Below are 27,876 nucleotides of genomic sequence, written 5' to 3'. Positions count from 1 at the left end.
GCTAACACAGTGAAACCCCGTCTCCACTAAAAATAAATTAGTGGGGCGTGGTGGCAGGTGCCTGTAGTTCCAGCTACGCAGGAGGCTGAGGCAGGAGAACGGCGTGAACCCGGTAGGTGAAGCTTGCAGTGAGCTGAGATCGCCCACTGCACTCCAGCCTGGGCAACAGAGCAACACTCTGTCGCAAAAAAAAAAAAAAAAAAAAAAAGAAATTCATCATTCGAAACGTAGTGGAGGCTGCAGTAGTCAGGGACATTTCTGAAGCAAGTGTCTTCAATGCCTATGTGCCCCAAGCTGTATGTGAAGCTAAATTACTGTGTGAGATGTGCAATTCACAGAAAAGTAGTCAAGAATCCATCTCGTAAAGCCCACAAGGACCAAACAACGCCCACCCTGATTTAGATCTTCTGGTGCTGCCCCACAACCCCCACCAAAGTCCATGTAAGGAGCTGAGTCCTTAAAGACTGAAGACAAGGCCAGGCGCGGCGGCTCATGCCTGTAATCCTAGCACTTTCGGGGGCTGAGGTGGGTGGATTGCCTGAGCTCAGGAGTTCGAGACCAGCCTGGGCAACATGATGAAACCCCGTCTCTACTAAAACACAAAAAATTAGCCAGGCATGATGGCATGTGCCTAATCCCAGCTACTAGGGAGGCTGAGACAGGAGAATCGCTTGAACCTGGGAGGCGGAGGCTGCAGTGAGCTGAGATCATGCCATTGCACTCCAGCCTGGGTGACAAAGCAAGACTCCATCTCAAAAAAAAAAAAAGGAAAAAAAAAAGACTGAAGACAGACTATTCTCCAGAGGAAAGAGTAAAAGGGAAATTGTACTTAAAAAAAAAAAAAAAAAAAAAGGCTGCATGCCATTTAATCCCAGGCCCTAGTTTAGTTTGCTGTCCACGTATTGACTCTATCACATAATCTTTGTTATTTTCTACAACCCTTTAAAAGGTAAAAAGCATTCTTATGTTGGGTGCGGTGGCTCACGATGTAATCCCAGCACTTTGGGAGGCCGAGGCGGGTGGATCACCTGAGGTCAGGAGTTCAAGACCAGCCTGACCAACATGGTGAAACTACGTCTCTATTAAAAATACAAAATTAGCTGAGTGTGGGGGCACATGCCTGTAATTCCAGCTATTTGGGAGGCTGAAGCAAGAGAATCGCTTGAACCCGGGAGGCGGAGGTTGCAGTGAGCCAAGATCGTGCCATTGTATTCTGGCCTGGGCGACAAGAACAAAACTCCATCTCAAAAAAAACCATTCTTAGTTCACAAGCTTTACAAAAATATGCTGCAGGCCAGATTTAGCCCATGGCCTGCAGTTTGCCCAGATATAGTATAGAAGATAAAAAGCAGCTGGTTGGTCACAGTGGCTCACGCCTGTAATCCCAGCACTTTGGGAGGCCGAGGCAGGTGGATCACCTGAAGTCAGGAGTTCGAGACCAGTCTGGCTAACATGATGAAACCCGTCTCTACCAAAAATATAAAACATTAGCCAGGCGCGGTGGCATGTGCCTGTAATCCCAGCTACTCGGGAGGCTGAGGCAGGATAATCACTTGAACCCGGGAGGCAGGGGTTACAATGAGCTGAGATCACACCACTGCACTCCAGCCTGGGTGACAGAGCAAGATTCCGTCTCGGGGGAGAAAAAAAAAAAAAAAAAAAGATAAAAAGCCCTAGTGAAATTTCAGAGTATGTACTTAGAATAAAGTCCTAAAATAAAAATGTCAAAGAATATAATTTTTTTTCAGCCTTCAAGTCCTCATTGTCCTACATTTGGCCAAACTTAAAAATTTAGGGATAAGCATGTAGAAATATTTGTAGGAGGCTGAGGCAGACGGTTCACTTGAGGTCAGGAGTTCAAGATCAGACTGGCCAACATGGCAAAATCATGTCTCTACTAAAAATACAAAAATTAGCCAGCATGGTGGCACATGACTACAGACAGCTACTTGGATGAGGCACAAGAATCCCTTGAACCCGGGAGGCAGAGGTTGCAGTGAGCCAAGATCGCACCATTGCACTCCAGGCTGGCAACAGAGCGAGACTCCGTCTCAAAAAAAAAAAAAAAAAAAAAAAAAAAAAATTACACCGCATACATGTAAGGCTCTATTTTTTTTTTTTCCCTCAGAAAAAAACTTGAGCCAGGCGCAGTGGCTCACACCTGTAATCCCAACACTTTGGGATGCCGAAACAGGTGGATCGTTTGAGCCTAGGTGGTTGAGACCCGCCTGAGCAACATGGGGAAACCTCATCTCTACCAAACAATACAAAAAAATTAGGTGAGATGAAGCGCACCTGTAGTCCCAGCTACTTGGGAAGCTGACATGGCAGGATCTCTTGAACCTGGGAGGCAGAGGTTGCAAGTGAGCCAAGATCGCACCATTGCACTCCAGCCTGGGCCACAGAGCAAGACCCCTCTCAAAAAAAAAAAAAAAAAAAACCAAAACAACAACAACAAAAAACTTTACTTCATCCAAGTATCATTTATTTACTTATTAATTATTAAAGAACAAAGTGATCTACAGGTAGGTTAATAAATATATCAGTATTCCTCATTGATTTACATGTCTTATTTTTACTCAAAATAACTGTTGAGCAGTTAATACTATGATACTCAAGAAATTCAAAATAGAAGTTACTTTTGTAAAATGTTTACATTGCATTATTTTTATAAGTCAGTTTTCATATAAGCGTCTTTATAATCTCCCTCACCAAAGTCAAAAAAAAGAGCTTATCTAAAAGAATATAAAAATACACTTACTTCCAGATTTACAAACAAGTGGAGTTATTTCATCTAGTGGGTGCAGCATGCTGAACATAGTGGGTAAAGGTTCTCTAGCAATAAACAAATAATCAATTAATTACCAATACAATATGAATATGTCTGTGCACAAATTTTGCACTTCTCTTGCAAAGAAGTGTCTTCTCCAGATTACACAAGCAACTAGAAACCTACTATCTCAAAAGGCAATCTTCTAAACTTTGTACATACTATTTTTCACATTCTCTTCTATTTCACTCCTAGAAATCTCTCCCCTTAGAATAATTCTATCAATGCACGAACAGAGGGAAATCAATATAGCCCAGGGAATTTCTGCAAACAGCAGTCATCACAGTACAGAACAAATGGAGTAACGTACATAAAGCAGTCTTTTTTTTATTCCTCTCTTACTGGCAGTGTTTCTTTGGCAGCTAAGAAAGAAATTTATTCTCCCACACCTGCTGATAAAGGAGTGCATTTTTTTAAAAAAGGAAGAAAAAAACTACTTCAAGTAAATTAAAAGTCTGTTTTTTTTTTTTTTTTTTTTTTGAGACAGAGTCTCACTCTGTTGCCCAGGCTAGAGTGCAGGGGCATGATATCGGCTGACTGCAACCTCCACCTCCCAGGTTCAAGCGATTCTCTTGTCTCAGCCTCCCAAGTAGCTGGGATTACAGGCACACACCACCACGCCCAGCTAGCTTTTTGGATTTTTAGTAGAGATGGGGTTTCACCATGTTGGCCAGGCTGGTCTTGAACTCCTGACCTCAGGTGACCCACCTGCCTTGGCCTCCCAAAGTGCTAGGATTACGGGTGTGAGCCACTGCACCTGGCCAAAAGCCTACACTTTTTAAGGAATGATATTTTTTAGAGTGAAGAGAGGCTTTCTTTCAAAGCAGAAAGAGATTAAAATCTATAAGCAATTTATTTAAGACTTAGCAAGTGTCTACCTCTTGCACCACAACATGACAGGTGCTGTATGTTGCTGCCCTTCGGTGTGCTCACAATTCACAGGACAAGATAAACACACTGCTAATAAACATCTACCATTTATTGCATACTTAATACCTACTAGGCCCTGTGTCAAAGCTTATACACATTTAGCTAGTTTAACTTTGCATAAGTCCTAAGAGGTACATGATAGTCCTAAGAGGTACATGATAATATTCCTGTAATATATAAGAAAACTATAGCGAAGAAAGCACTAATGATCTGCTCAAACCAGCACAATGAGAAAATGGCAGAGCTAAGAATTGAATCTTGTTACTTTTTTTTTTTTTTTTTGAGATGGAGTTTCGTTCATCACCCAGCTGGAGTGCAGTGGTGCAATCTTGGCTCACTGCAACCTCCGTCTCCGAGGTTCAAGCAATTCTCCTGTCTCAGCCTCCCAAGTAACTGGGATTACAGGTGCCCGCCACCACGCTTGGCTAATTTTTTTGTATTTTTAGTAGAGACAGGGTTTCACCATGTTGGGCAGGCTGGTCTCGAACTCCTGAACTCAGGTGATCCACCCGCCTCAGCCTCCCAAAGTGGTGGGATTACAGGTGTGTGCCATCGCACCTGTCCAAATCTTTTTTTAAGCCATTTATTTGCATGTTCAACTTTACCACTTGGATTGGAAAAAAGGCTAATTAAGTGCCAAGTGCGTAGAGCTCATGAGTGTACATACAGGTTGAGTATCCCTTATCTGAAATACTTGGGACCAGAAGTGTTTTGGATTATTTGCCTTACATTAACAGTTGAGCAACCCTAATTCTTTTGGGGGTACAAGTGGCTTTTGGTGACATAGAATTATATAGTGGTGGATTCTGATATTTTAGTGCACCCGTCACCTGACTAGTGTATGTTGTACGCAATATGTAGTTTTTTTATCCCACACCTTCTTCCCACCCTCCTCCTTCTGAGTCTCCAAAGTCCATTATAACACTCTGCATACAGCTGTTGCATACTCCTTGCTTAGCTCTCACTTCTAAGTGAGAACATGCAGTTATCTGGTTTTCCATTCCTGGGTTACTTCACTCAGAATCATGGCCTCCAATTCCATCCAACTTGCTGCAAAAGACATTAGTTCATTTCCTCATTATGGCTGATTAGTATTCCATGGTGTATATATACATTTTCTTTTTTTTTGTTTTGTTTTGTTTTTTAGACGGAGTCTTGCTCTGTCGCCCAGGCTGGAGTGCAGTGGAAGGATCTCGGCTCACTGCAAGTTCCGCCTCCCGGGTTCACGCCATTCTCCTGCCTCAGCCTCCCGAGTAGCTGGGACTACAGACGCCCGCCACCTCGCCCGGCTAGTTTTTTTGTATTTTTTAGTAGAGACGCGGTTTCACCGTGTTAGCCAGGATGGTCTCGATTTCCTGACCTCGTGATCCGCCCGTCTCAGCCTCCCAAAGTGCTGAGATTACAGTCTTGAGCCACCGCGCCCAACTATATACATTTTCTTTATTCACTCATTGGTCGATGGGCACTTAGGCTGATTCCCTATCTTTGCAATTGTGAATTGTGTTGCAATAAACATACATGTGCATGTGTCTTTTTCATATAATGACTTTTTTTTCCCTTTGGGTAGATACCTAGTAACGGGACTGCTAGATTCGGGACTGCTAGATTGAATGGTAGATCTACTTTTAGTTCATTAAGGAATCTCCATACTGTTTTCCACAGATCTCATATTGATTACATTCCCACCAGCCATGTATAAGCACTCCCCTTCCACCACATCCATGCCAACATCTATTGTTTTTCTGACTCTTTAATAATGGCCATTCCTGAAAGAGTAAGGTGATATCTCACTATGGTTTTAATTTGCATTTCTCTAATGATTACTAATGCTGAGCAGTTTCATGTTTGCTGGTCATTTGTGTATCTTCTTTTGAGAACTGTCTACTCACGTCCTTTACCCACTTTTTGAGTTTTTTTCTTGCTGATCTGAGTTCCTTATATATTCTGGATACTAGTGCTTTGTTGGATGCAGAGTTTGCAAATATTTTCTCCCACTGTGTGAGTTATCTGTCTATTCTGACATTTCTTTTGCTGTGCAGAAGCTTTTTATTTTAATCAGGTCCCATTTATTTATTGTTTTTGTTGCATTTGCTTCTGGTGTTTTAGTCATAAATTCCTTGCCTAGGCCAATGTCCAGAAGAGTTTTTCCAAGGTTATCTTCTAGAATTTTTTTTTTTTTTTTTTTTTGAGATGGAGTCTCACTCTGTGGCCCAGGCTGGAGTGCAGTGGCCGGATCTCGGCTCACTGCAAGCTCCGCCTCCCGGGTTCACGCCATTCTCCTGCCTCAGCCTCCGGAGTAGCTGGGACTACAGGCGCCCGCCACCTCGCCCGGCTAGTTTTTTGTATTTTTTAGTAGAGACGGGGTTTCACCATGTTAGCCAGGATGGTCTCGATCTCCTGACCTCGTGATCTGCCCGTCTCGGCCTCCCAAAGTGCTGGAATTACAGGCTTGAGCCACCGCGCCCGGCCATCTTCTAGAATTATGGTTTCAGGGCTGTTAAAGTCTTTGATCCCTCTTGACCTGACTTTTGTATAAGGTGAGAGATAAAAAATCCAGTTTCATTCTTCTAAAAAAGGTGTCAGTTTTCCTAGCATCATTTACTAAACAAGATGATGTCCTTCCCCCAATTTATGTTTTTGTAGGCTTGTTTGTCGAAGATCAGTTGATTACAAGTATTTGGCTTTATTTCTGGGTTCTCCATTCTGTTCCACTGGTCTATGTGCCTACTTTTATACCAGTACCATGCTGTTTTGGAAATTATAGACTTGTAGTATATGTGATGGCTACATATTTGTTCTTTTTGCTTAGGACTGTTTTGGCTATTTGGGCTCTTTTGGTTCCATATGAATTTTAGAATTGTTTTTTCTAATTCTATGAAAAATGATCTTATTTTGATGAGAATTACGGTGAAATCTATAGATTGCTTTTGGCAGTATGGTCATTTTCACAATATTATTCTTCAAATCCATGATCATGGGATGTGTTACCGTGTGTTTGTGTCATCTATGATTTCTTTCAGCAGTGTGTTGTAGTTCTCCTTATAGAGATCATTCAACTCCTTGGTTAAGTATATTTACAGGTTTTTTGGTTTTGGTTTTTTGCAGTTCTTGTGAAAGGGACTGAATTTTTGGCCAGGCGCAGTGGCTCATGCCTATAATCCCAGCACTTTGGGAGGCCAAGGCGGGCGGATCACCTGAGGTTGGGAGTTCAAGACCAGCATGACTAACATGGAGAAACCCCGTCTCTACTAAAAATACAAAAAATTAGCCAGGCGTGGTGGTTCATGCCTGTAATCCCAGTTACTCAGGAGGCTGAAGCAGCAGAATTGCTTGAACCTGGGAGGCGGAGGTTGTGGTGAGCCAAGATCACGCCATTATACTCCAGACTTGGCAACAACAGCAAAACTCCGTCTCAAAAAAAAAAAAAAAGGAAGACTTGCGTTCTTCACTTGATTTTCAGCTTTGTCACTGTTGGTGTATAGCAGTGCTACTGATTTGTGTACATTGATTTTGTAATCTGAGACTTTACTGAATTTATTTATCAAATCTAGGAGTCTTTTGGAGGAGTCTGTAGGGTTTTCTAGGTATATAATCATATCACCAGCAAATAGTGATAGTATGACTTTCTCTTTTCAAATCTAGATGTCCTTTATTTCTTCCTCTTGCCTGATTGCTCTGGCCAGAACTTCCAGTACTATGCTGAACAGAAGTGGTGAAAGTAGGCATCTTTCTCTTCTTCCAGTTCTCAGGGGGAATGCTTTCAACTTTTCCCCATTCAGTATGATGTTGGCTGTGGGTTTGTTGTATATGACTTTTATTAATTTGTAGTAAATCCCTTCTATGCCTAGTTTGTTTTTATCATCAAGGGATGCTGAACTTTATCCAATGCTTTTTTCTGCATCTATTGAGATGATCACATGGTTTTTAATTCTGTTTATGTGAAGTGTCACATTTATTGACTTGTGTATCCCTACATCCCTGAGACGAAACCCACTTGATCATGATGTATTATCTTTTTGATGAGAGCAACCCTAATTTGAGAATCCAAAACCTGAAATGCTCCAATAAGCATTTCCTTTGAGTGTCATGCTGGAGCTCAACAAGGTGCAGATTTTGGAGAATTTCAGATTTTTGGATCAGGGATACTCAACTTGTACTGAGATGAGAGAAAATGGCATATATCTACACTGTTAGCACGAAAATTATCATCATCTCAAACTTTTAGATAAACCTCAGAACCAACACACACACACAAATCCCAAGCAGTAATATTCTGAAGTGAATAAAATGAATACCTGGGTGAACCTGGAGGTACTTCATGTGAAGAAGTGCTTCGCTCAAACAACAATCCATATTTAGTGGGCCAAACATTGGCAACCTTTCAGGTAAAAGGGTGGGAAAAGACAGAAGTAAGAGAACCTACCCCTTTATAAAATATTTTAAAGAAACATTACAGAATGTTTTATTTTCCAATTCACTATAGCTTTACAAAGTAACATAATCATTAAATACAGCATTTTCTTAAAAAGTAATTCAAACAAGCAACCCTAAGATAAAATCAAATCTAATAAAGAGTTGCTCAACGTGAAATTCCTGCCACTGGCCAGTATCAGTAACAAAATGACAATGTGTTAACAATAGCACTAGGCATTAAAAAGACGACAAGTAACAAAAAAAGACTAATATTATTCATATGCCTTATTTAATATAACCAAAAGTTCTTACATATCATTTAAACCGACAAACACATACCACAGAAGGCTTCCTAATTCACTTCATTAAATAACTTATTTTTTTGTGAAGTACAGAAAAATGGTAAGCCACTAAAGCTGCCAAAATTTAGTTATTTTGAGTAAAAATAACATTTTTGACTACTACGAAACATGAAACATAAGACATCCCTCTAAAACCAATTAATTCAAAAATGTTCTCCAACAAAACCCCCCCAAAATTTGAAACACTTGTTTACCTGAAATGGTAAGGAAGCTATGTAATCCTTTCCTTCTATGCTATGCATGTTAATACATGAGCTTTGCAATATACATATGCATTTTTCTACTTCATTGCTACCTGAAAAGAAAGGGTACAACAAGACTTATGTTTTTTCCCCCAAAGGAGTTCAATCCTTACAGCACAAATTATTTAATGCACAATATAAAGATGCTTATGGTAAACCACTATTACTAGTGGCTCCTTCATTTGAATGAAAAATACAATGAGATAAACATTTGGAATCATCATAAGAAAAATAAAATTTCAAAAAGAAACTTACTGTAGGCCTTTTCAGACTTATCCTGTGATATAATGAAGTCACACCACAATGCCTAAAATCAAAACAAAATGCTTACCTAAGAAAATTATATCTAAATAATCATCTATTAACTAATGGCATCCGAATAATAATAATAGCATCTACGCAGTAACTTTGCCTCCTCAGCTCAACTTGTACAATCATGGGAACAAAAAGAAGAAGAAAAAATAAATTACAGTAATAAATGATAAATATAATAAGGAAAGACAAAATATGTTTACAATTAAATTTTATGAAAAGATCCCTAAGAATTAAAATTTCAAATTCAAAAAATAAATTTTACAAAAAGAGAAAAATCAAAAAACCCGCCAGAGAGAAACCTTCCAGCAAAAATTCAAATAGTGGCTCAAACCATACTAAACCCTATGTCCTATACAAAACTAAAGATTATTCAAACTTTATAATCTCTAGATTAAACAATTGCTCTTAGACTCTCTCTAGACTGACTTTGGAAAAAGTATTTAGAAAAACTAACTCCTCCCTTTCTTAAAAGCCCATCTTACAAAATATAAACTAGGAAAAGCTATTAAACTTTAACTGACATACTTGACAATCACTTATTAAATTATTTAATAGCACTTTGGTTTTTTTTTTTTAACTGTGGTCAAATATACACAATATGAAAATTAGCATTTTAACAATTTTTAAGTAGACAATTCAGTGGCATTAACAACATTAAATTGACGAGTTTAGTACAACTTGTGAGCCTGTAAAATACTGTACATTTCCAGAACTTTTTCCTCATCTCAAACACAAACTCCAGGCCCACTGAACAATAACTCCCCATTTCCCAAAGCCCTGAGCTCTGGTAACCTCTATTCTACCTTCCCTATGAAAGGACCTGTGCTAGGTATCTCAAGTAAGAGAAACTGTACAACATTTGTCCTTTTGTATCTGTTTTATTTCACTTAACATAATGTTTTCAAGGTTCATCCATGTTATGGCATGTATCAGAATTTTATCCCTTTTTAAAGCTAAACAATATTCCACTGTTAGCATATACCACATTTATTTATACATTCCTCTGTCAATGGACATGGGTTGTTTCTACCTTTTGGCTATCATAAATAATGCTGCTGTAAACACTGGTGTACAAGTATCTGTGAGTCCCTGTTCTCAATTCAATTGTGCATATATCTAGAAGTGGAACTGCTGGATCATAATGGTAATTCTATGTATAAGTTTTTTTTAAGAGACAGGGTCTCACCCTGTCACCCAAACTGCAGTGCAAGGCATGATTCTAGCTCACAGCAGCCTAGAACTCCTGGGTTCACGTGACCCTCCTGCCTCAGTCTCCTGAACAGCTGGGAGTACAGGCATGCACCACGTCTGGCTACATGTATAACTTTTTGAGAAATCGCCAAATTTTTCCACAGCAGCTTTGTTACATTCCCATCGGCAATGCAAAGAAGTTCCAACTTCTGGACATCCTCACCAATATTTGTTATGTTTCTTTAATAATAGCCAACCTAGTAAAGTGGTATCTCACTGTGGCTGTAATTTGCATTTGCCTAATGATTAGTGAAGTTCAGCATCTTTTCATGTGCTTATTGACCATGTGTGCACCTTCTTTAGAAAAATGTCCATTTAAGTCCTTCTGCCCAATTTTTTAATTGGGTAGTTTGTTTTATTGTTGAGTCGTGGGAGATTTTAATGGTTAAGAAATGAAAATTCATGAAGAAAACCATGCATGAGAGCTGTGCTCCAACCTGAAATGTCCAAAATCTACAATGCACCTATTACAGTCTCAACTTCCTTTCATGAAATCCCATCCTCTCAGCCTCTAAAAGTAAGTATTTTAACATCTCTTTTATCCCTGATATCTAAGAGATCACTAACCCCTTCCACATCTCCCTCTGCTTTATCACCTCTACTTTGCCAAGGCACCAATCTTTTACCTGAACGATCACAAAATAATGCCCCTGACAGCAGTCTCCCTACTCTCCAGTCAATCCTATATATATATTGCTAACAAAGCAATCTCTTCTCAAAACACAAAATTGATCACTTCCATTTTAAAATCCTTAGCAGGCTCCCTTCAGCATACAGTTTAAAATCCAAATTCCTTGGTTTATATACAAGACCCTTTGGTCTGTATACTGCCAGCATCCACTTGCATCTCTCCACACCCACACTTTGTGTACAGCCATTCTGAAGTTTAAAAAGTCATCTTTTTCCATAATTCTTTTTGCTGCGATTTCCTCTGCCTAGAATGCCCTTCTGCCACCATTTTATAATACAAATAGCATCTTCTTTGAAAAACCCTCCCTTTGGCGTGCAGTCCTTTGGGCTCTCATCACTCTGTGGACATGCAGTTATTATAGAGCATTCAGAATACAGCATTTCGGTTGATCTGTCTGTTCTCCTTTCTAGGCTATGAGTCCTTCAATGGCAGAAACTACATTCACCTTTGTAGCCCCAGCATAATCTGAAACAGAGTGAGACTAAATACTTGCAGAAGGTCAGGCACAGTGGCTCACGCCTGTAATTCCAGCACTTTAGGAGGCCAAGGCAGGAGGATCGCTAGAGCCCAGGGGTTCAAGACCAGCCTGGACAACATAGTGAGACTCCTATCTCTATTAAAAAGTAAAAAGAATAAATGAAAAAATAAAAAGAACAACCAAAAAAAAAAATACTTGCAGGATAAGTAAAACAATGAATAGATAAAATCTGAGTCACATATACCTGGTATTATTTCACAAACAAAATAGAAAATTATCTTTCTCCATATTAGCAAGAAGATTAAATAACAATATATTTTCCAGATAAAAAGACTGAAATTCCAAATCTTACAATTACACTTACAAGTGATCTTAAGATAAAGGAGATAATACATCTAACTGTACTTCCATAGAATCTAGTAAATAGGCAACTGTTCTTGGAGAAATTAACATGAAAATATAGAAGCAAAGAACTACTTGGATATCATCAAATGCACTTTTCACATCTATACTAACTATATGAATTATATGGGGAAAAAATTACTATCAAAAAGATCACTGGCTTCAACACTCCAGGAGACAAATGCTTTTACATACGCCCTCAAATGTTGGAATAATGATTCAGTTTATCCTTTCCAATAAACAGTTAGAATACAATGCTCATCAGGAAATAGTTAATGGCAGGTGGGAGGAGTGGAAGGAAGCAGTGTCCAGATACAAAGATTTCAGTATTTACAAAACTGAAACTTAACATTAGTTAAAGCCTCCAAAACCTCTTGTCAATCCTAATTCAACTACTATAAATGCATTAGTTTTTCCTCCAACTTTTTGTTATAAAAATTTGAGTAAGAAAAGTTGAAATAATGCAGCAAACATATTTCACCTAAATCCAACAGTCATGAAAATTTTGCCATATTTGTTTATGTGTGTGCATTTGTGTACATATGGGATTTTTGGAACAGGAATGCTGACTGTCTAAAAACAAATTGCACACACATCATGACATTTCACCCCTAAATACTTCACCATGCCTTTTCTAAAAATAAAGATGTTCTCCTATAAAACCATAAAACCATCATCCCTAAGAAAAAAATAACACTTCTCTAACATCAGCTACTGGCCAGTAATTTTCAACCTTCCCAAATTTTCCCCAAAAATATCTTTTTAGCTAGTTTTCTAAAACCAGGACTCAATCAAAGTTCATTTAACAAGGTTCAAAAAATACTGCATTTGGTGATGTCTCTTTAGTCTCTTTCAATGTAGAACAGTCCCCACCTTTTTCTCTTTCTCCATGACTTTTTAAAAGAAATCAAAATGTAGACTATAAGCTTTTTATAGTGAAAAATTTCAAATAAATACAAAGTAAACAGAATAGGATAATGAATCCCCATCAGCCAGTTTTAATAATTATCAAGCTTGGCAGGGCATGGTGGTTCACGCCTGTAATCCCAGCACTTTGGGAGGCCAAGGTGGGTACATCACGAGGTCAGGAGATCGAGACCACCATGGCTAACACAGTAAAACCCCAGCTCTACTAAAAATACAAAAACAAAATTAGCCGGGCGTGATGGCGGGCACCTGTAGTCCAAGCTACTTGGGAGGGTGAGGCAGGAGAATGGCGTGAACCCGGGAGGCGGAGCTTGCAGTGAGCCGAGATCGCGCCACTGCACTCCAGCCTGGGCAACAGAGCAAGACTGCATCTCAAAAAATAAATAAATAAATAATACTAAAGCTTTAGCCATTCCTATCTCATCTATTTCCTTATCTCATGATATTTTAAAATATAATCCTCTAGTGCCTATATTTCCTTAAACAGGAAGTTAGGTCTAAATATTCATATTTTGGGGAAGAAAACTTAGTAGATGACATCATGTACTTCATTCCACATTACAGCTAGAAGAACATAATATCCCTTCATGTCACTATTAACTATGCTAAACTCAATCACTTGATTGAGGTGGAGAGTGACAAATAACTCCAAAGTAGAGGTACATTTGTTCCTTCACATTTACCAAGTAATCCACAGGGTAGTATGTTGGTGCCATGGTAATATCCTTTCAACCAACAGTGTTAGTATCCATTTACAATCCTTGTTTGAAACAATTATTGCACTGGAAGTTACAAAATGGTGATTTTCTAATTCTACAATTCCTTTTACATTTATTAGCTAGCATTCTTCTGTAAGTGTTTTCCTTCATCAAATGGAGATGAACTGCATGTCTTCCTGAAAAAATATGGCAAACGCTTAATTCTTTCCCTTTCATTATCAACTTTCAGAACAGTTATAATAGCCAACTGCAATGGTTGCAAAACAGATGTTTTCCTTTCTCTGTAACATTATGAACCCCACAATTTTTATTTATTCAAATCTTTGCAATCAATTATAGTAATCATGTGTTAAAATATTTCTGTAGCCTTAATGTTTTATAAGTTTTTGCTGGCAATAACAAATTGAATTACTTGAGGGCAGAGTGTTTAAAGATTATCATTAAAGTGACAAAGGAGAGTGTAAAAAAAGTAATGATATATAAAATTAATTTTTTTTTTCCTGCCATTATCTTCACATTACATTATGCCATGTTACAATGTACATCCAGCTGTTGAGATCATTATGCTGGTTTTACCATTTCTGTTAAATTTTAAGACAAAAATGTTTTTAAATTGCATTAAATAGTGAATCAAATGCTAAAATTCAAATCAACTCACCTGCTGAACAGGACTGTCAACTGTAAATGCTTTATAAACTGCCAGTGCCTGGCTTTTACTTCCTTTGCTCCATATCACCATATTTCCGGCAACATACAGTTCCTCATCATAGTCCACGTCTTCTCCAATTTCACTCACTCCTTTCCTTAACTGCCAGCTTTCCTTAAAAATTAACACATGTAAAACATATTCAAGCACTCTGTTTTTCAAAAATCTGGAACAAAATTTATTTGCCCATGGAGTAAGCACAACTAGAAAGTTTCGTATACTGATTAACAGAGGATGTGGATACAGGCATTACATTACAGAATTTCATGAAGAATTTACTCAGTAATTCTCTATATTGAATGTTTTATATTATTCCTCTGCATTACTCTGCCAAAAACAAAAATGAACAAAAAGTACACCTTCTCTACCGTTTCAAAAGTCAAATCACATGTTTGGGAGACTAAAAGGACATATTAAGTACATGAGGTAGGGCAGATAAAGGACAGTGAGGTGCACATGGGAATCACTCGGCAAATTTATGAACAAGGCAGACTTCCTGCTTCACAGCCACATATATATTCACCTTCTTTTCCTTTGTCCCACCCACCAAAATGAATGGATAAGAAGTTGTTTCCATTTTTAACTACTCAGGAAGGCTTTCCCTTCCTGAGATGTTAGTATCCCAAAGGGATATGAAAATGGAATAAGGCAGGAGGTATACATTTTCTGACACACACTTACATCTCATTCCCCTACTTACTACTCATGCCTCGGCCAGGCGCGGTGGCTCACGCCTGTAATCCCAGCACTTTGGGAGGCCGAGGGGGGCGGATCACCTGAGGTCTGGAGTTTGAGACCAGCCTGACCAACATGGAGAAATCCCACCTCTACTAAAAAAACACAAAAGCAGCTGGGCATGGTGGCGCATGCCTGTAATCTCAGCTACTCGGGAGGCTGAGGCAGGAGAATCGCTTGAACCCAGGAGGCAGAGGTTGCGGTGAGCTGAGATTGTGCCATTGCACTCCAGCCTGGGCAACAAGAGTGAAACTCCATCTCAGAAAAGAAAAAAAAAAAAAAATGATTACCTAGTTTTGTGGCATTTCTTCTCTCCTTTAGAAACATGTAAATCTTCTGCAGCAGGGACTATTTCTAATCTCTACCATTTAATCATTAAATAACATGAAATCTGGTCCCCACATACTAAGAGAAAAGAAAAAGGTTTAAAATGGACAATCATACTACTGAACCTCACATTACAAAATCACAAGTTATAGAGGATATCTAAATAAGTTGCTATGACAATATAATAAAGTCATTATTTTCAACATGTACTGAAATTACCACACCTTAACTCTACCCTAGAAGTGGCATCACACTGATCTCTCAGTTGCCTCTCAGTAGCCTTAAATTACAAGTAGATTATATCACTCTACATTTCAAAAACGCAATGGGAAACTCAATGGAACCTTCTGTTTCTCGTGGATTGTAACCTCCTGAAGGGATCCCACCAAGCCAGCAGCACCATCAGAAGACCATAATTCAGAGGCTGGCTGCAGCTGGCGAAGTTGAAGGTTCAAAGCATTAGGGTGGTGCTTGCAGTGGTCTCGACCAAAAGGAACAAATTCCTGCAAATCCCTGGCTGCAATCATCGTTGCCCTTTCTTCATAGAAGTTCGACATGGGTTCCAAATATCAACATTATTTCTGTATGAATTCAAACACATTCTGGTCAGCTTCCAGACTCAAAACTAGAATAAAAATACCATAAACACATAAGTCATTAATCCTTACAAGAGTGTCAAGTAATTACATCAGATTGGTAAGTACATAAGTGGTCATAACATAAAAGGGTGTTTTAGATCTGATTCTTTCAGACAACTGCAATTATCACATTTTAGTACAGACTGACAGTTACCACTATAGGAAACCACTGAGATGTGACAAGTAATTATGTCCCGCACCACCTATCCCATGCTTCCTACTACTATATGCTAATTTTTCCATACTTTACATATGAAGTATTCAGACAAGTTGTATTCTATAGTCCCATAACTACATGGCTTCTCAACATTTAAGGTCATTTCTGGTTAGATGCCAGAACCTCATCTGAAAAGTACATCTAAGGGATCACTGTCATGTTGGAATAAAACAATAAAAAATCACATATTACTCTAATTCATCAGAGGCTGAACTGCTTTCAGGTGACCAATCTACAAAAGACATAAGTTATCAATTGTCGTAAGTAGCTGTGATACCCCCAATCCCACCTAAATATATAACTACAATCAATTTCAATTATTGGTCAAAACCCAAAGAACTGAGGCATGAATAACTCTAGCCATGGAACAGTTATGCTTGTAGATTTAAGGGTACTAGGTTTTAATTAATTATTATATCTAACTAATCTAATTATTAATCGATTACAGTACATTACTAAAAAAAAAAGTAGATAAACTGTTAAAGCCTTCATCATAAGGTTAGGAAGAAGTCAGGCTTTAGACAAAAGTACAGATAAGCATAATTAGACTACCCTTTGACCCACTTTCCTGTACCTGCTTATATATACCATGTTCCTATAGACAGTATTTTTAATGTTAGGAGCCTAAGACTTTTGAGCTGATAAAAGCTAGTCTTAAGACCCCATCAAGGAACCACATTAGCATGAGAATGTGGTTTATCTCTCTGTCCTATGACTTCATCCTTCATTCTCTGACCAATCAATACCTTAGCCCACTACCCTCCAAACTCTTTAAAACCTCGAGACTGGTGGCCAGGCGCGGTGGCTCACGCCTGTAATCCCAGCACTGTGGGAGGCCGAGGCGGGCAGATACTGGGGAGGCTGAGGCAGGAGAATGGGGTGAACCCGGGAGGCAGAGCTTGCAGTGAGCCAAGATCACACCACTGCACTCCAACTCCAGCCTGGGTGACAGAACAAGACTCTGTCTCAGAAAAAAAATAAAAAAACTCTTTGGGGAGGCTGACTTGAAGTTTCCTGTCTCTTAGTTCAGTGGCCCTGCAAGTAAAACACTTTATCTGCTGCAATCCCCGTTGTTTCCGTGTATTGACTTGCTGCTTATAGGGCAAGAGACCTATATGGTTACACAAACTGCCCAAAGCCTATGTAGTTCTTTTGCAGCTCCTCCAAAGCCACAAGTTATTTTTACTGTGAATTAAATGTTATTCTTGGCTGGGCGCCATGGCTCATGCCTGTAATCCCAGCACTGTGGGAGGCCAAGGCAGGCGGATCACCTGAGGTCAGGAGTTCGAGACAAGCCTGGCCAACATGGTGAAACCCCAACTCTACTAAAAATCCAAAAAAAAATAAAATTACTCAGGCATGGTGGTGGGCGCCTGTAATCCCAGCTACTTGGGAGGCTGAGGCAAGAGAATCGCTTGAACCTGGGAGGCAGAGGTTGCAGTGCGCTGAGATGGCGCCATTGCACTCCAGCCTGCGGGACAAGAGAGAAAATCCATCTTGAAAAAAAAAGTTATTCTTGATATAATTATGTCACAAAACATGATACAAGTTTTGTTTTTCCTCCTGCTAGAAATAAATGAGTACTGGGAACACTTGAACTTGGAACACAACCAAAAAGTGCCTTAAAAAACTTACAAGGGGCCGGGCGCGGTGGCTCATGCCTGTAAATCCCAGCACTTTGGGAGGCCGAGGCCGGAGGATCACGAGGTCAGGAGTTCAAGATCAGCCTGGCCAAGATGGTGAAACCCCATCTCTACTAAAAATACAAAAATTAGCCAGACGTGGTGGTGGGCACCTGTAATCCCAGCTACTTGGGAGGCTGAAGCAGAGAACTGCTTCAACACGGGAGCCGGAGGTTACAGTGAGCCGAGATCACACCGCTGCACTCCAGGCTGGGCGACAGAACAAGACTCTATTTCAAAAAAAAAAAAAAAACTTAAAAGAAAACAACAAAATTGAGCTGGTTTTCCTATATTTTATTCAATAGGACAACCAACATCAACAAACTTTTGACTTTATGAAACTTTAGTTCTGTAATTTTATAATGTTATTTTCTTATAACTGAGAGAAAATCACAGAATGGTTAAAGAATTATTTATCATTTTGTACCAAGCCACATATTTAATACTTTTACAGTACCCCAAACTTTTAGACATGTTTTCACTTATTAGGGACAATATAAACAGCTATATATAAAAATACTATTAAATTCATATGCTATAAATAACAGTCTCAGCAACGATTCCTACAGACAAACACTACCCTGCCAAAAAAAAAAAAAAAAAAAAAAAAAGGCCCAAATGCACACTAAGGGGAGCTTAAGTCTCCAGTCTCCACAAAAAAGGAAGAGCTTTGCCAGCCGTTCTAGAGGACGGTGAAAACAGGCTAAGAGCCCGGGCCTGAGAAAATCAGCTCAGAGGGACTGGGGGGCAATCTAGAAGCTAAGGCTGTACATGGGATGTTGCGGGCAGCTCAGAAAAGAGGTTGGCAACCAATGAGCTGGAAGGAGCACCCCAGCCCCCAGGCCGGGAGTCCCCTCAGCCCCGGGGCACGCTCAGGGCCCTCCCTCAGGTTCCCAGTCCCCCGGGTTCCCAGACCTACGGCCACGAGAGGAGGATAGGCCTCGGGGCGGATGCAAGAGTCACGCGGCGCGCGACAGACCACCAAGTGCTGCGGTACAGGGCCCGCACCTGTATAACTCGGGACGCGTCAGGCGCGGCGAGCCCCGGCTGCTCCCCGGAGGCGCAGGGGCCGAGTAGGCCCTAGGGCAGCGGCGGGGTCCGTCACAGTGACTCCTCGGCCGCGGCAGCTTCTCATTCCCTCTCCCTCCCCTATTCCGGAGGAAGAATGGGCAACAGCACCGGGCGCCAGTGCTAATGGCAGGAAGGCATGCGAGACGTTCAAATGGACGCGTCCATCTTGACTTTCCCGTCCTGCCTCGCGCCAGGGCGGGGCATCGCGGTAGGCGCGCGGCGTCCTAGCAGTCCTAGCGCCTGCGCCGTTGCGGGAAGACCGCGTTAGGCTAGAACTTGGCGGGCTCTTTCCTCCGTGCGATTGATCTGAACCCCTAAGCTGGATTCTGTCTGCTAGAGTCCGTACAGTGATGGGATCCTCCTGGCGTCCAAGTTCTCTTTAGCTCATGTCACTAGGGACCTGAACTGCCTTATAGATCTAAAGGTTTTTTCTGTCTGGTTTCGCTTCCGCCTCCTGACCCACGTGGAGGTAGGCACCGCTAGGTTGATGGCGGGGAGCAGGGGTTGCTGATTTTCTCTACGTGCAGTGCTCTAGGCCTTTTTCGGTCCATGCTCTTCTTCGAATAGTCGATGAACGGTGTGAAGGTCCTCACAGAAACGTTGCTTGCAATTCCCAGATTCAGAGATACTTCTTGAGGCAATTCAAAGACCCAAGTTAAGAACCCCAGCGACCACTCGCGCCTGTAATCCCAGCGCTTTGGGAGGCGAGGCTAGAGGATTGCTGGAGCCCAAGAGTTTGAAACTAGCCTGGGCAATATAGCGATACCCTGTCTGCACAAAAGAAAAATTTTTAAAATTAGCCTGGCGTCGTGGCGCGCACCTGTAGTCCCAGCTGCTTGGGAGTCTGGAGGATCTCTTGAGCCGGGAGTTTGAGGCCACAGTGAGCTATGATCGCGTCACTGCACTCCAGCCCGGGCAACAGAGCAAAACCTTGTCTCCAAAAAAAAAAAAAAAAGAATGGGTTATAGGAGAAAGGATAGAAACAAAGATTCGTGAAACAGTTAAATAAATACAAATATACCTAATTGATATTTTAAACTTTTGTGTGTGGTTTTTCTTGAGACGGAGTCTCGCTCTGTCACCCAGGCTGGAGTGCCGTGGCGCGATCTCGGCTCACTGCAACCTCCGCCTCCCTGGTTCAAGCGATTCTCCTGCGTCAGCCCTCTGAGAAGCTGGGATTACAGGCGCCCGCTACCACGTCCAGCTAATTTTTGTATTTTTAGTAGAGACTGGGTTTCACCACGTTGGCCAGGCTGGTCTCAAACTCCTGTCCTCGTGATCCTCCCGCTTCATCCTCCCAAAGTGCTGGGATTACAAGTGTGAGCCACTGGGCCCAGCCAATATTTTAAAAATTTTTTTTAAAAAAAGTTTAGATTTACAGAAAAATTTCAGATAGTTCCAAAATTTCCCACATACCCTATACCCGGTTTCTACATCCAGTTTCCCTATTATTAGTATTTTACATTAGTATAGTGCATTTGTTAAAATTAATGAAATATCAACACATTAGTAATTAAAATTCATACTTTGTTCAATTTTTTTAGAGTCTTGCTGTGTTGCCTAGGCTAGAGTGCATTGGCACAAGCACAGCTCACTGTAGCCTTGAACTCCTGTGCTCAAGCAGTCCTCCTGCTTCAACCCCCCAAGTAGATGAGATTCTAGGCGTAAGCCACTGTATTAGTTGTAGAATATCCCTTAACTGGAATTCGTCTGATGTTTCTTCATGATTAGCCTGGGGATATGGATTTGGGGAAGGAAGATCATAGAGATAAAGTGTCATTTTCATCACATCATATCAAAGGTACTTATCAACAGCATCGCTTATCGCTGCTGATGTCAACCTTGGTCACCTAACTGAGATAGTGTTTGTCAGATTTCTCTACTGTGATGTTACCATTTCCCCACTTTCCATACTGTACTCTTTGGAAGGAAGACTGTATGTGCAGCCCTCAGTTACAGAGTGAGGCCAGTGATTTTGTTGTTGTTGTTTTACAAACTTGCAAAAGCCAATGAAGGAGGGAAGCATCTTTTCAACACTTAGTGTTGCAATATTTGGATATTCATATGGCAAAAATGAATCTTGATTTGCACTACATACCATATACAACAATTAAAGTGCATCGAAGACCCAAATATGAGAGTAAAGCTGCCGGGCGCGGTGGCTCACACCTGTAATCTCAGCACTTTGGGAGGCCGAGGCAGGCGGATCACCTGAGGTCAGGAGTTCAAGACCAGCCTGACCAACATGGTGAAACCCCATCTCTACTAAAAATACAAAAAATAATAATAATAATAGCCAGGTGTGCTGACAGTCATCTGTAATCCCAGCTACTCGGGAGGCTGAGGCAGGAGAATCACTTGAACCCAGGAGGCGGCGGTTGCAGTGAGTTGAGATCATGCCATTGCACTCCAGCCTGGGGGACAAGAGCGAGACTTCATTTCAAAAAAAAAAATGAAGAGTAAAGCTATACACTTACAAGAAAACATAGATATAAATCTTCATAACCTTGGATTAGGCAATGATATCTTAAATATGGTACCTAAAGCACAAGGAACCTAGGAAAATAATTGATAAATTGGAGAAAAGTTTTAAATTTTGTGCTTCAAAAGTATGGTCAAGGAAGTGAAAAGAACTCACAGAATGGGAGAAAAGATTTGCAAATAATCTGATAAGAGTCTATTATACAAAATATGTGAAGAAGTCTTACAACTCAACATAAAAAGACAACCCAATCTAAAAATAGGCAGAGGATTTGAATATACATTTTCCCAAAAATATATTATACGAGTGGCCAAAAAGGACAATAAAAGATGACCAACATCATTAGTCATTAGAGAAATAAAAGCCAAAACCACTTCTCACCCAGTAGGATAGCTATCATCAAAAAGAGAGACAATAACAAGTGTTGATGAAGATTTAGAGTTATTTGACCCCTTGTACATAATTGATGGGAATGTAAAATGGTGCAGCCACTTGGTAAAACAGTTTGACAGGTTCTCAAAAAGTTACACGCTGGTCTCTGTATTTAACGCTGGCTCTTCTCTGCCAGAAGATGGCGGCGGCCGCCAAGTTGTCACTACTGGAGAAGTCCCTGGAACTGAATAAGGGGAATAATAAATAAAGGGCTCAGGGCGTGTGACAGATTCCGGTTTTTCAAACAAACAATGGTCCAAGTCTAACGGGATTGACTACTATAGCAGCTCATCTCATCAAGCAAGCTAACAAAGAATATTTCCTGGGGAGTACTGCAGAAGAAAAAGCAATCATTCAGCAATGGTTACAATACAGGGTCACTCCAGTAAAAATGATATCCACACACTGTTTTGTTTTTTGTTCTTTGTTTTTTGGGGGTTTTTTTTGTTTTTTGAGACAGAGTGTTGCTCTGTTGCCCAGGCTGGAGTGCAGTGCTGGGCACGGTGGCTCACGCCTGTAATCCTAGCACTTTGGGAGGCTGAGGCGGGTGGATCACCTGAGGTCAGGAGTTCGAGACAAGCCTGGCCAACATGGTGAAACCCCGTCTCTACTAAAAGTACAAAAAAAAAAAAAAAATTAGCCGGGCATGGTGGCAGGCGCCTGTAATCCCAGCTACTCCGGAGGCTGAGGCAGGAGAATCTCTTGAACCTGGGAGGCAGAGGTTACAGTGAGCCAAGACGGTGCCCTTGCACTCCAGCCTGGGGGACAAGAGCAAGACTTCATCGCAAAAAAAAAAAAAATAAAATCTGTGTGTCTACACTAGATACCGTTAGATGGCACACATAATAAAAAAAGTTTGTGACCTGTCATCTATCCCCAAAGTTGAGAAACAGACAGAGTTACAAACAAGCTATTATAAAAGATTAATTACTATACCTTGCTTTTGTGAGGAAGGGAAAAGGCTTTTTATTTTTAATTTTTGCACACAAAAAGTACCACAAGCTTAGGTTTTACAACTTCAGGCACAGGTCCAAAGGAAATTCAGAACTCAAAAACTCACCAGTCTAACAGCAACTCCATCATGCACACACACACAGGCACCCACATTTTTAAAAAATTTTCTCCCCTTCCTCCCTTCCTTCCTGGCTTCCTTTTCTCCTTTCTTTCTTTGACACAATTGTGCTCCTAGTGGCAAGCAAATAAAAATACCATAAAGAATGCCAGGAGATAATAGAGCCCCCAAGACAGACAATCAAAAATTATTATTGGACTGGGTGCAGTGGTTCACATCTCTAATCCCAGCACTTTGGGAGGCCAAGCCGGGCGGATCACTTGAGGTCAGAAGTTTGAGACCGGCCGGGCGCGGTGGCTCAAGCCTGTAATCCCAGCACTTTGGGAGGCCGAGACGGGCGGATCACGAGGTCAGGAGATCGAGACCATCCTGGCTAACACGGTGAAACCCCATCTCTACTAAAAATACAAAAAACTAGCCGGGCGAGGTGGCGGGCGCCTGTAGTCCCAGCTACTCCGGAGGCTGAGGCAGGAGAATGGCGTAAACCCGGGAGGCGGAGCTTGCAGTGAGCTGAGATCCGGCCACTGCAGTCCAGCCCGGACTACAGAGCAAGACTCCGTCTCAAAAAAAAAAAAAAAAAAAAAAAAAAAGAAGTTTGAGACCAGCCTCGCCAACATGGTGAAACCACGTCTCTACTAAAAAATACAAAAAAAATAGCCGGGCATGGTGGTGAACGCCTGTAATCCAGCTACTTGAGGGACTGAGGCAGGAGAATCGCTTGAACCCAGGAGGCAGAGGTTGCAGCGAACCAATATCATGCCACTGCACTCCAGCCTGGGTGATAGAGTGAGACTCCATCTCAAAAAAAAAAAAAAAAGAAAAGAAATCATTATTGAGCTCAGTGCGTTGGCTCACAGCTGTAATCCCAGCACTTTGGGAGGCCAAGGTGGGCAGATCACCTGAGGTTAGGAGTTTGAGACCAGCCTGGCCAACATGGTGAAGCCCCGTCTCTGCTAAAACTACAAAAATTAGCCAGACATGGTGGCTCGTGCCTGTAGTCCCAGCTGCTCGGGAGACTGAGGCAGGAGTATCACTTGAACCCAGGTGGCAGAGGTTGCAGTGAGCTGAGATTGTGCCACTGCACTCCAGCCTGGGCAGAGCAAGACTCTGTCTCAATATATATATATATATATATATATATATACACACACATATATATATAAAAAATCAGTTGATTTCCTGTTGTCTGCTACCTGACAGATCACCAAATCACCAGCCTTTCCCAGGAAACTACAAGAGCCAGACCTCTAATTTCAGCATGTTGTGCAGCAAATGGAATCTCTTATATGTACCATCTCCATTCCTCCAACAAACTACAAGAAGAAGAAACTTATTTTCAGGATGGTTTCGGCAAGTAGAATGGAATCCTTTTGTATGCGCCATCGCAATTCCTCTAAAACTACAAAGACAAAGCACTTAGACTACTGTATTTTGCTCAAGAAGCTAAATGGAGTTGCTTACAAGCATTATGTGGTTTCCCAATAAATTATAAGTGCAGTTTCCCAATAAACTACAAAACCTAGACCTCTGTGCTTCTGGTATGTTCTTCAGCACGCTGAATGGAGTCTTCTACATCTGCCATCTGTTGGGAGCAGGCCCCCAAATCTGGCCATAAACTGGCCCCAAAACTGGCCGTAAACACTGTGACATGCTTGTGATGGCCTTGACACCCACGCTGGAAGGTTGTCATTTTACTGGAATGAGGGCAAGGAACACTTGGCCCACCCAGGGCGGAAAATCACTTACTGAAACCACAAACAATAGCATGAGCGATCTGTTCCTTGAGCACATGTTCAAGCTGCAGATAACTAGCCAGACCCATCCCTTTATTTCGACCCATCCCTGTTTCCCGGAAGGAATACTTTTATAGTTAATCTATAATCTATAGAAATAATGCTTATCCCTGGCTTGCTGTCAGCAAATATGTGGGTCAAACTGTTTGGGGCTCTCAGGTCTGAAGGCTGTGGGACCCCTAATTTCCCACTCCACAACCTATATTTCTGTGTGTGTGTCTCTAATTCCTCTAGCCCAGCTGAGTTGGGGTCTCCACAACCGAGCTGGTCTCAGCAGCCATCTCTCTCTCTCTCTCTCTCTTTTTGTTTTTGTTTTTTTTAAAGACAGAGTCTCGCTTTATTGCCCAGGCTGGAGTACAGTGGCACAATCTTGGCTCACTGCAACCTCGACTTCATGGGCTCAAGCGATCCTCCCACCTCAGCCTCCTGAGTAGCTGGGACCACAGGTATGCACCACCATGCCTGGCTAATTTTTGTATTTTTTGTAGAGACAGAGTTTCACCATGTTGCCTGGGCTGGTCTCGAACTCCTGGGCTTAAGCCATCTGCCTGGCTCAGCCTCCCATAGTGCTGGGATTATAGGCATGAGCCGCTGTGCCTGGCCTACATCCACCATCTCACTTTCCCCAAACTTCAAGTGCTAGACTTTGTATTTCCAGTATGGTTTTATGCTGACTTGAGACCCCTCTAAGCATCATTTCAGTGCCCCAGTGAACCCTAATGTTTACATATTTGCATATCATAGATATTGTTCAGCGTAGCGAAAGGAGTTTCGTACCTATACTAAGTTTCCAAAAGCTACAAGGGCTAGACCCAGATCCTTCCACTTTGTTGTTCACCTCTCGCAATGCAACCGCTACATGCTCTAATAATTGTACTTGCCATATGCAGTTGACTGTGGTGATTTGAGCCTTTTAAACACAGAACCTGACTTTGCCTCCGAAACCTCCCCCCAACAAATTACATAAGCTGGATACTAGTATTTCCAGTCTGTTGTTCAGCACATGGAATGAAATGTCCTAGTTTCTCCATCATTACACCCCAACAATTTCAAAAACTGGGCTCTCGGCCTCCTAGTATGTGAGTGAGCATGTTAAAGGAAGTATCATAACAGAACTCCCAATTCCGTAACAGATACAAGTGCCAGACAAGGCAACTTCCATTGTACTTTTCAGCACAGAGAAAACACACTATCTCATTTTCTCTTTTCTTTTCTTTTTTTTTTTTTTTTTTTTTTTTGAGATACAGTCTCGCTCTGTGGTCCAGGGTGGAGTGCAGTGGCGCCATCTCAGCCCACTGCAACCTCACCTCCCAGGTTCAAGTGATTCTCCTGCCTCAGTCTCCTGAGTAGCTGGAACTACAGGCACACATCACCATGCCCAGCTAATTTTTGTTATTTTTTTTGGTAGAGACAGGGTTTCACCATGTTAGCCAGGCCGGTCTCTAACTCCTGAGCTCAGGTGATCAGCCCTCCTCGGCCTCCCAGAGTGCTGGGATTACAGGCATTAGTCACCATGCCTAGCCCACTAGCTCATTTTTCTTTTATTTTCTTTTTTTCTTTTTTTTTTTTTGAGATGGAGTCTCACTCTGTTGCCCAGGCTGGAGTGCAGTGGCGCGATCTCAGCTCACTGAAACCTTCGCTTCCCAGGTTCCAGTGATTCTCCTGTCTCTGCCTCTTGAATAGCTGGGACTACAGGCATGTGCCACCAGGCCTGGCTAATTTTTTTGGTATTTTTAGTGGAGATGGGGTTTCACCGTGTTAGCTAGGATGGTCTCCATCTCCTGACCTCGTGATCTGCCTGCCTTGGCCTCCCAAACTGCTGGGATTATAGGCGTGAGCCACCGCACCTGACCCTAGCTCATCTTTCTAACAAACTGTAACACTTAAATACGCTTCTCATGCCTCTTCCAGGATGCTAAATGGGTTATCACTTACCCACTAACTATAAAAGCTCAACAATTGGCGTTCTGTACCTTGTTCAACTCAATGAGGAGCATCTTTAAATGGTGCTGCCCCATTTCCAATGGGATGAGAGTGAGATTTTACTTCCAATGAGTTTTTCAGCCTATTGGATGGATTATCTTGAAAGACACTCCAAGAAACCACTAAAGGAAATGCTTCATTCCACTATCGTGTTCACTGTCCTGAATGGCGTGTTTTACTTCTACCATTTCGCTTTGCAACAACTATAAAAGCTATTGTACTGTGAGGATTAATTCCAGCAGGCCTGAAATTAGCTTGAACTGTTCTGACGTTCCTGCGTGGCAATGACCCCTGGCCAAGGGCATGAAGCATACTGATTAATAACGTTGCTTTTTTCTGAGGAGCTTCAGGGAAACTTGTACTAGCATCAACTTTGCTTTTTGAAAACAATGACATAAATGATTTGCACCTGGTCTCAGTGAGACCCCTCCATCCCCTGCCACAGGGTTCTGCTGTTGAGGCTGGTTATGCCTTAAGACTATGTCTATGACCAGCAAAATATAAAAATCCCCAACTGAGCCTCCATTTTGGACGCCCCTGTTTCCGAGGTATTCCATGCACACATCAATGGTTTTTGATCCAACAGAGAAAGTGCATCCTGCCATGTTCCTTACAGAAACTAGGACAAAGGAGCTGGCACCTGGCCTATCTGGTCATGAATAGCCTTTGACTGAGATGCTTATTCTTACTTTACTGCTTTTTGCTATATTGTGTCCTCTTGCTGTAACAAACTCTAGATGTTGGATCTGTTCAGTAATTTTTTAGCGGTGAAACCCAGTTTAACTTCCACTTAATGATTACACAGCTGGCCAGGCGCAGTGACTCACGCCTGTAATCCCAGGACTTTAGGATGCTGAGGTGGGTGGATCATGAAGTCAAGAGATGGAGACCATCCTGGCCAACATAGTGAAACCACGTCTCTACTAAAAATACAAAAATTAGCTGGGTGTGGTGGTGCACACCTATAGTCCCAGCTACTCAGGAGGCTGAGGCAGGAGAATCACTTGAACCTGGGAGGCGGAGGTTGCAGTGAGCTAAGATCGCGCCACTGCACTCCAGCCTGGTGACAGAGCGAGACTTGGTCTCAAAAAAAAAAAAAAAAAAAAAAAAAAGCCGGGCGCGGAGGCTCACACCTGTAATCCCAGCACTTTGGGAGGCCGAGGCGGGCGGATCACAAG

General features: G+C 41.6%; 1 protein-coding gene across 6 annotated transcripts in view; it reads right to left on the bottom strand.

The window, feature by feature from the left end:
• Nucleotides 1-19,138, bottom strand: part of ANAPC1 (anaphase promoting complex subunit 1) — a 117,461-nt gene extending 98,323 nt beyond the window's left edge. For 2 of the 6 annotated variants that reach the window (XM_037994280.2, XM_008008372.3), the window contains exons 1-7: nt 18,874-19,138; nt 15,673-15,909; nt 14,219-14,380; nt 9,033-9,084; nt 8,730-8,830; nt 8,056-8,138; nt 2,762-2,835 (exon numbers count right to left, since the gene is read on the bottom strand). In XM_037994280.2, coding sequence (XP_037850208.1) covers nt 2,762-2,835; nt 8,056-8,138; nt 8,730-8,830; nt 9,033-9,084; nt 14,219-14,380; nt 15,673-15,885 — 685 coding nt within the window. In that variant the 5' untranslated portion in view covers nt 15,886-15,909; nt 18,874-19,138. Of the gene's footprint in view, nt 1-2,761; nt 2,836-8,055; nt 8,139-8,729; nt 8,831-9,032; nt 9,085-14,218; nt 14,381-15,291; nt 15,407-15,672; nt 15,910-18,784 lie in introns of those variants that run through there. The other 4 variants (XM_037994281.2, XM_037994284.2, XM_037994285.2 and 1 more) reach the window with 4 other exon arrangements.
• Nucleotides 19,139-27,876: the final 8,738 nt, after the last annotated feature.

Source organism: Chlorocebus sabaeus, chromosome 14 (assembly GCF_047675955.1).
Source record: "Chlorocebus sabaeus isolate Y175 chromosome 14, mChlSab1.0.hap1, whole genome shotgun sequence".
NCBI lineage: Eukaryota > Metazoa > Chordata > Mammalia > Primates > Cercopithecidae > Chlorocebus > Chlorocebus sabaeus.
Note: the sequence above shows the minus strand (reverse complement) of the source record. Positions and strands in the feature narration are given on the sequence as shown.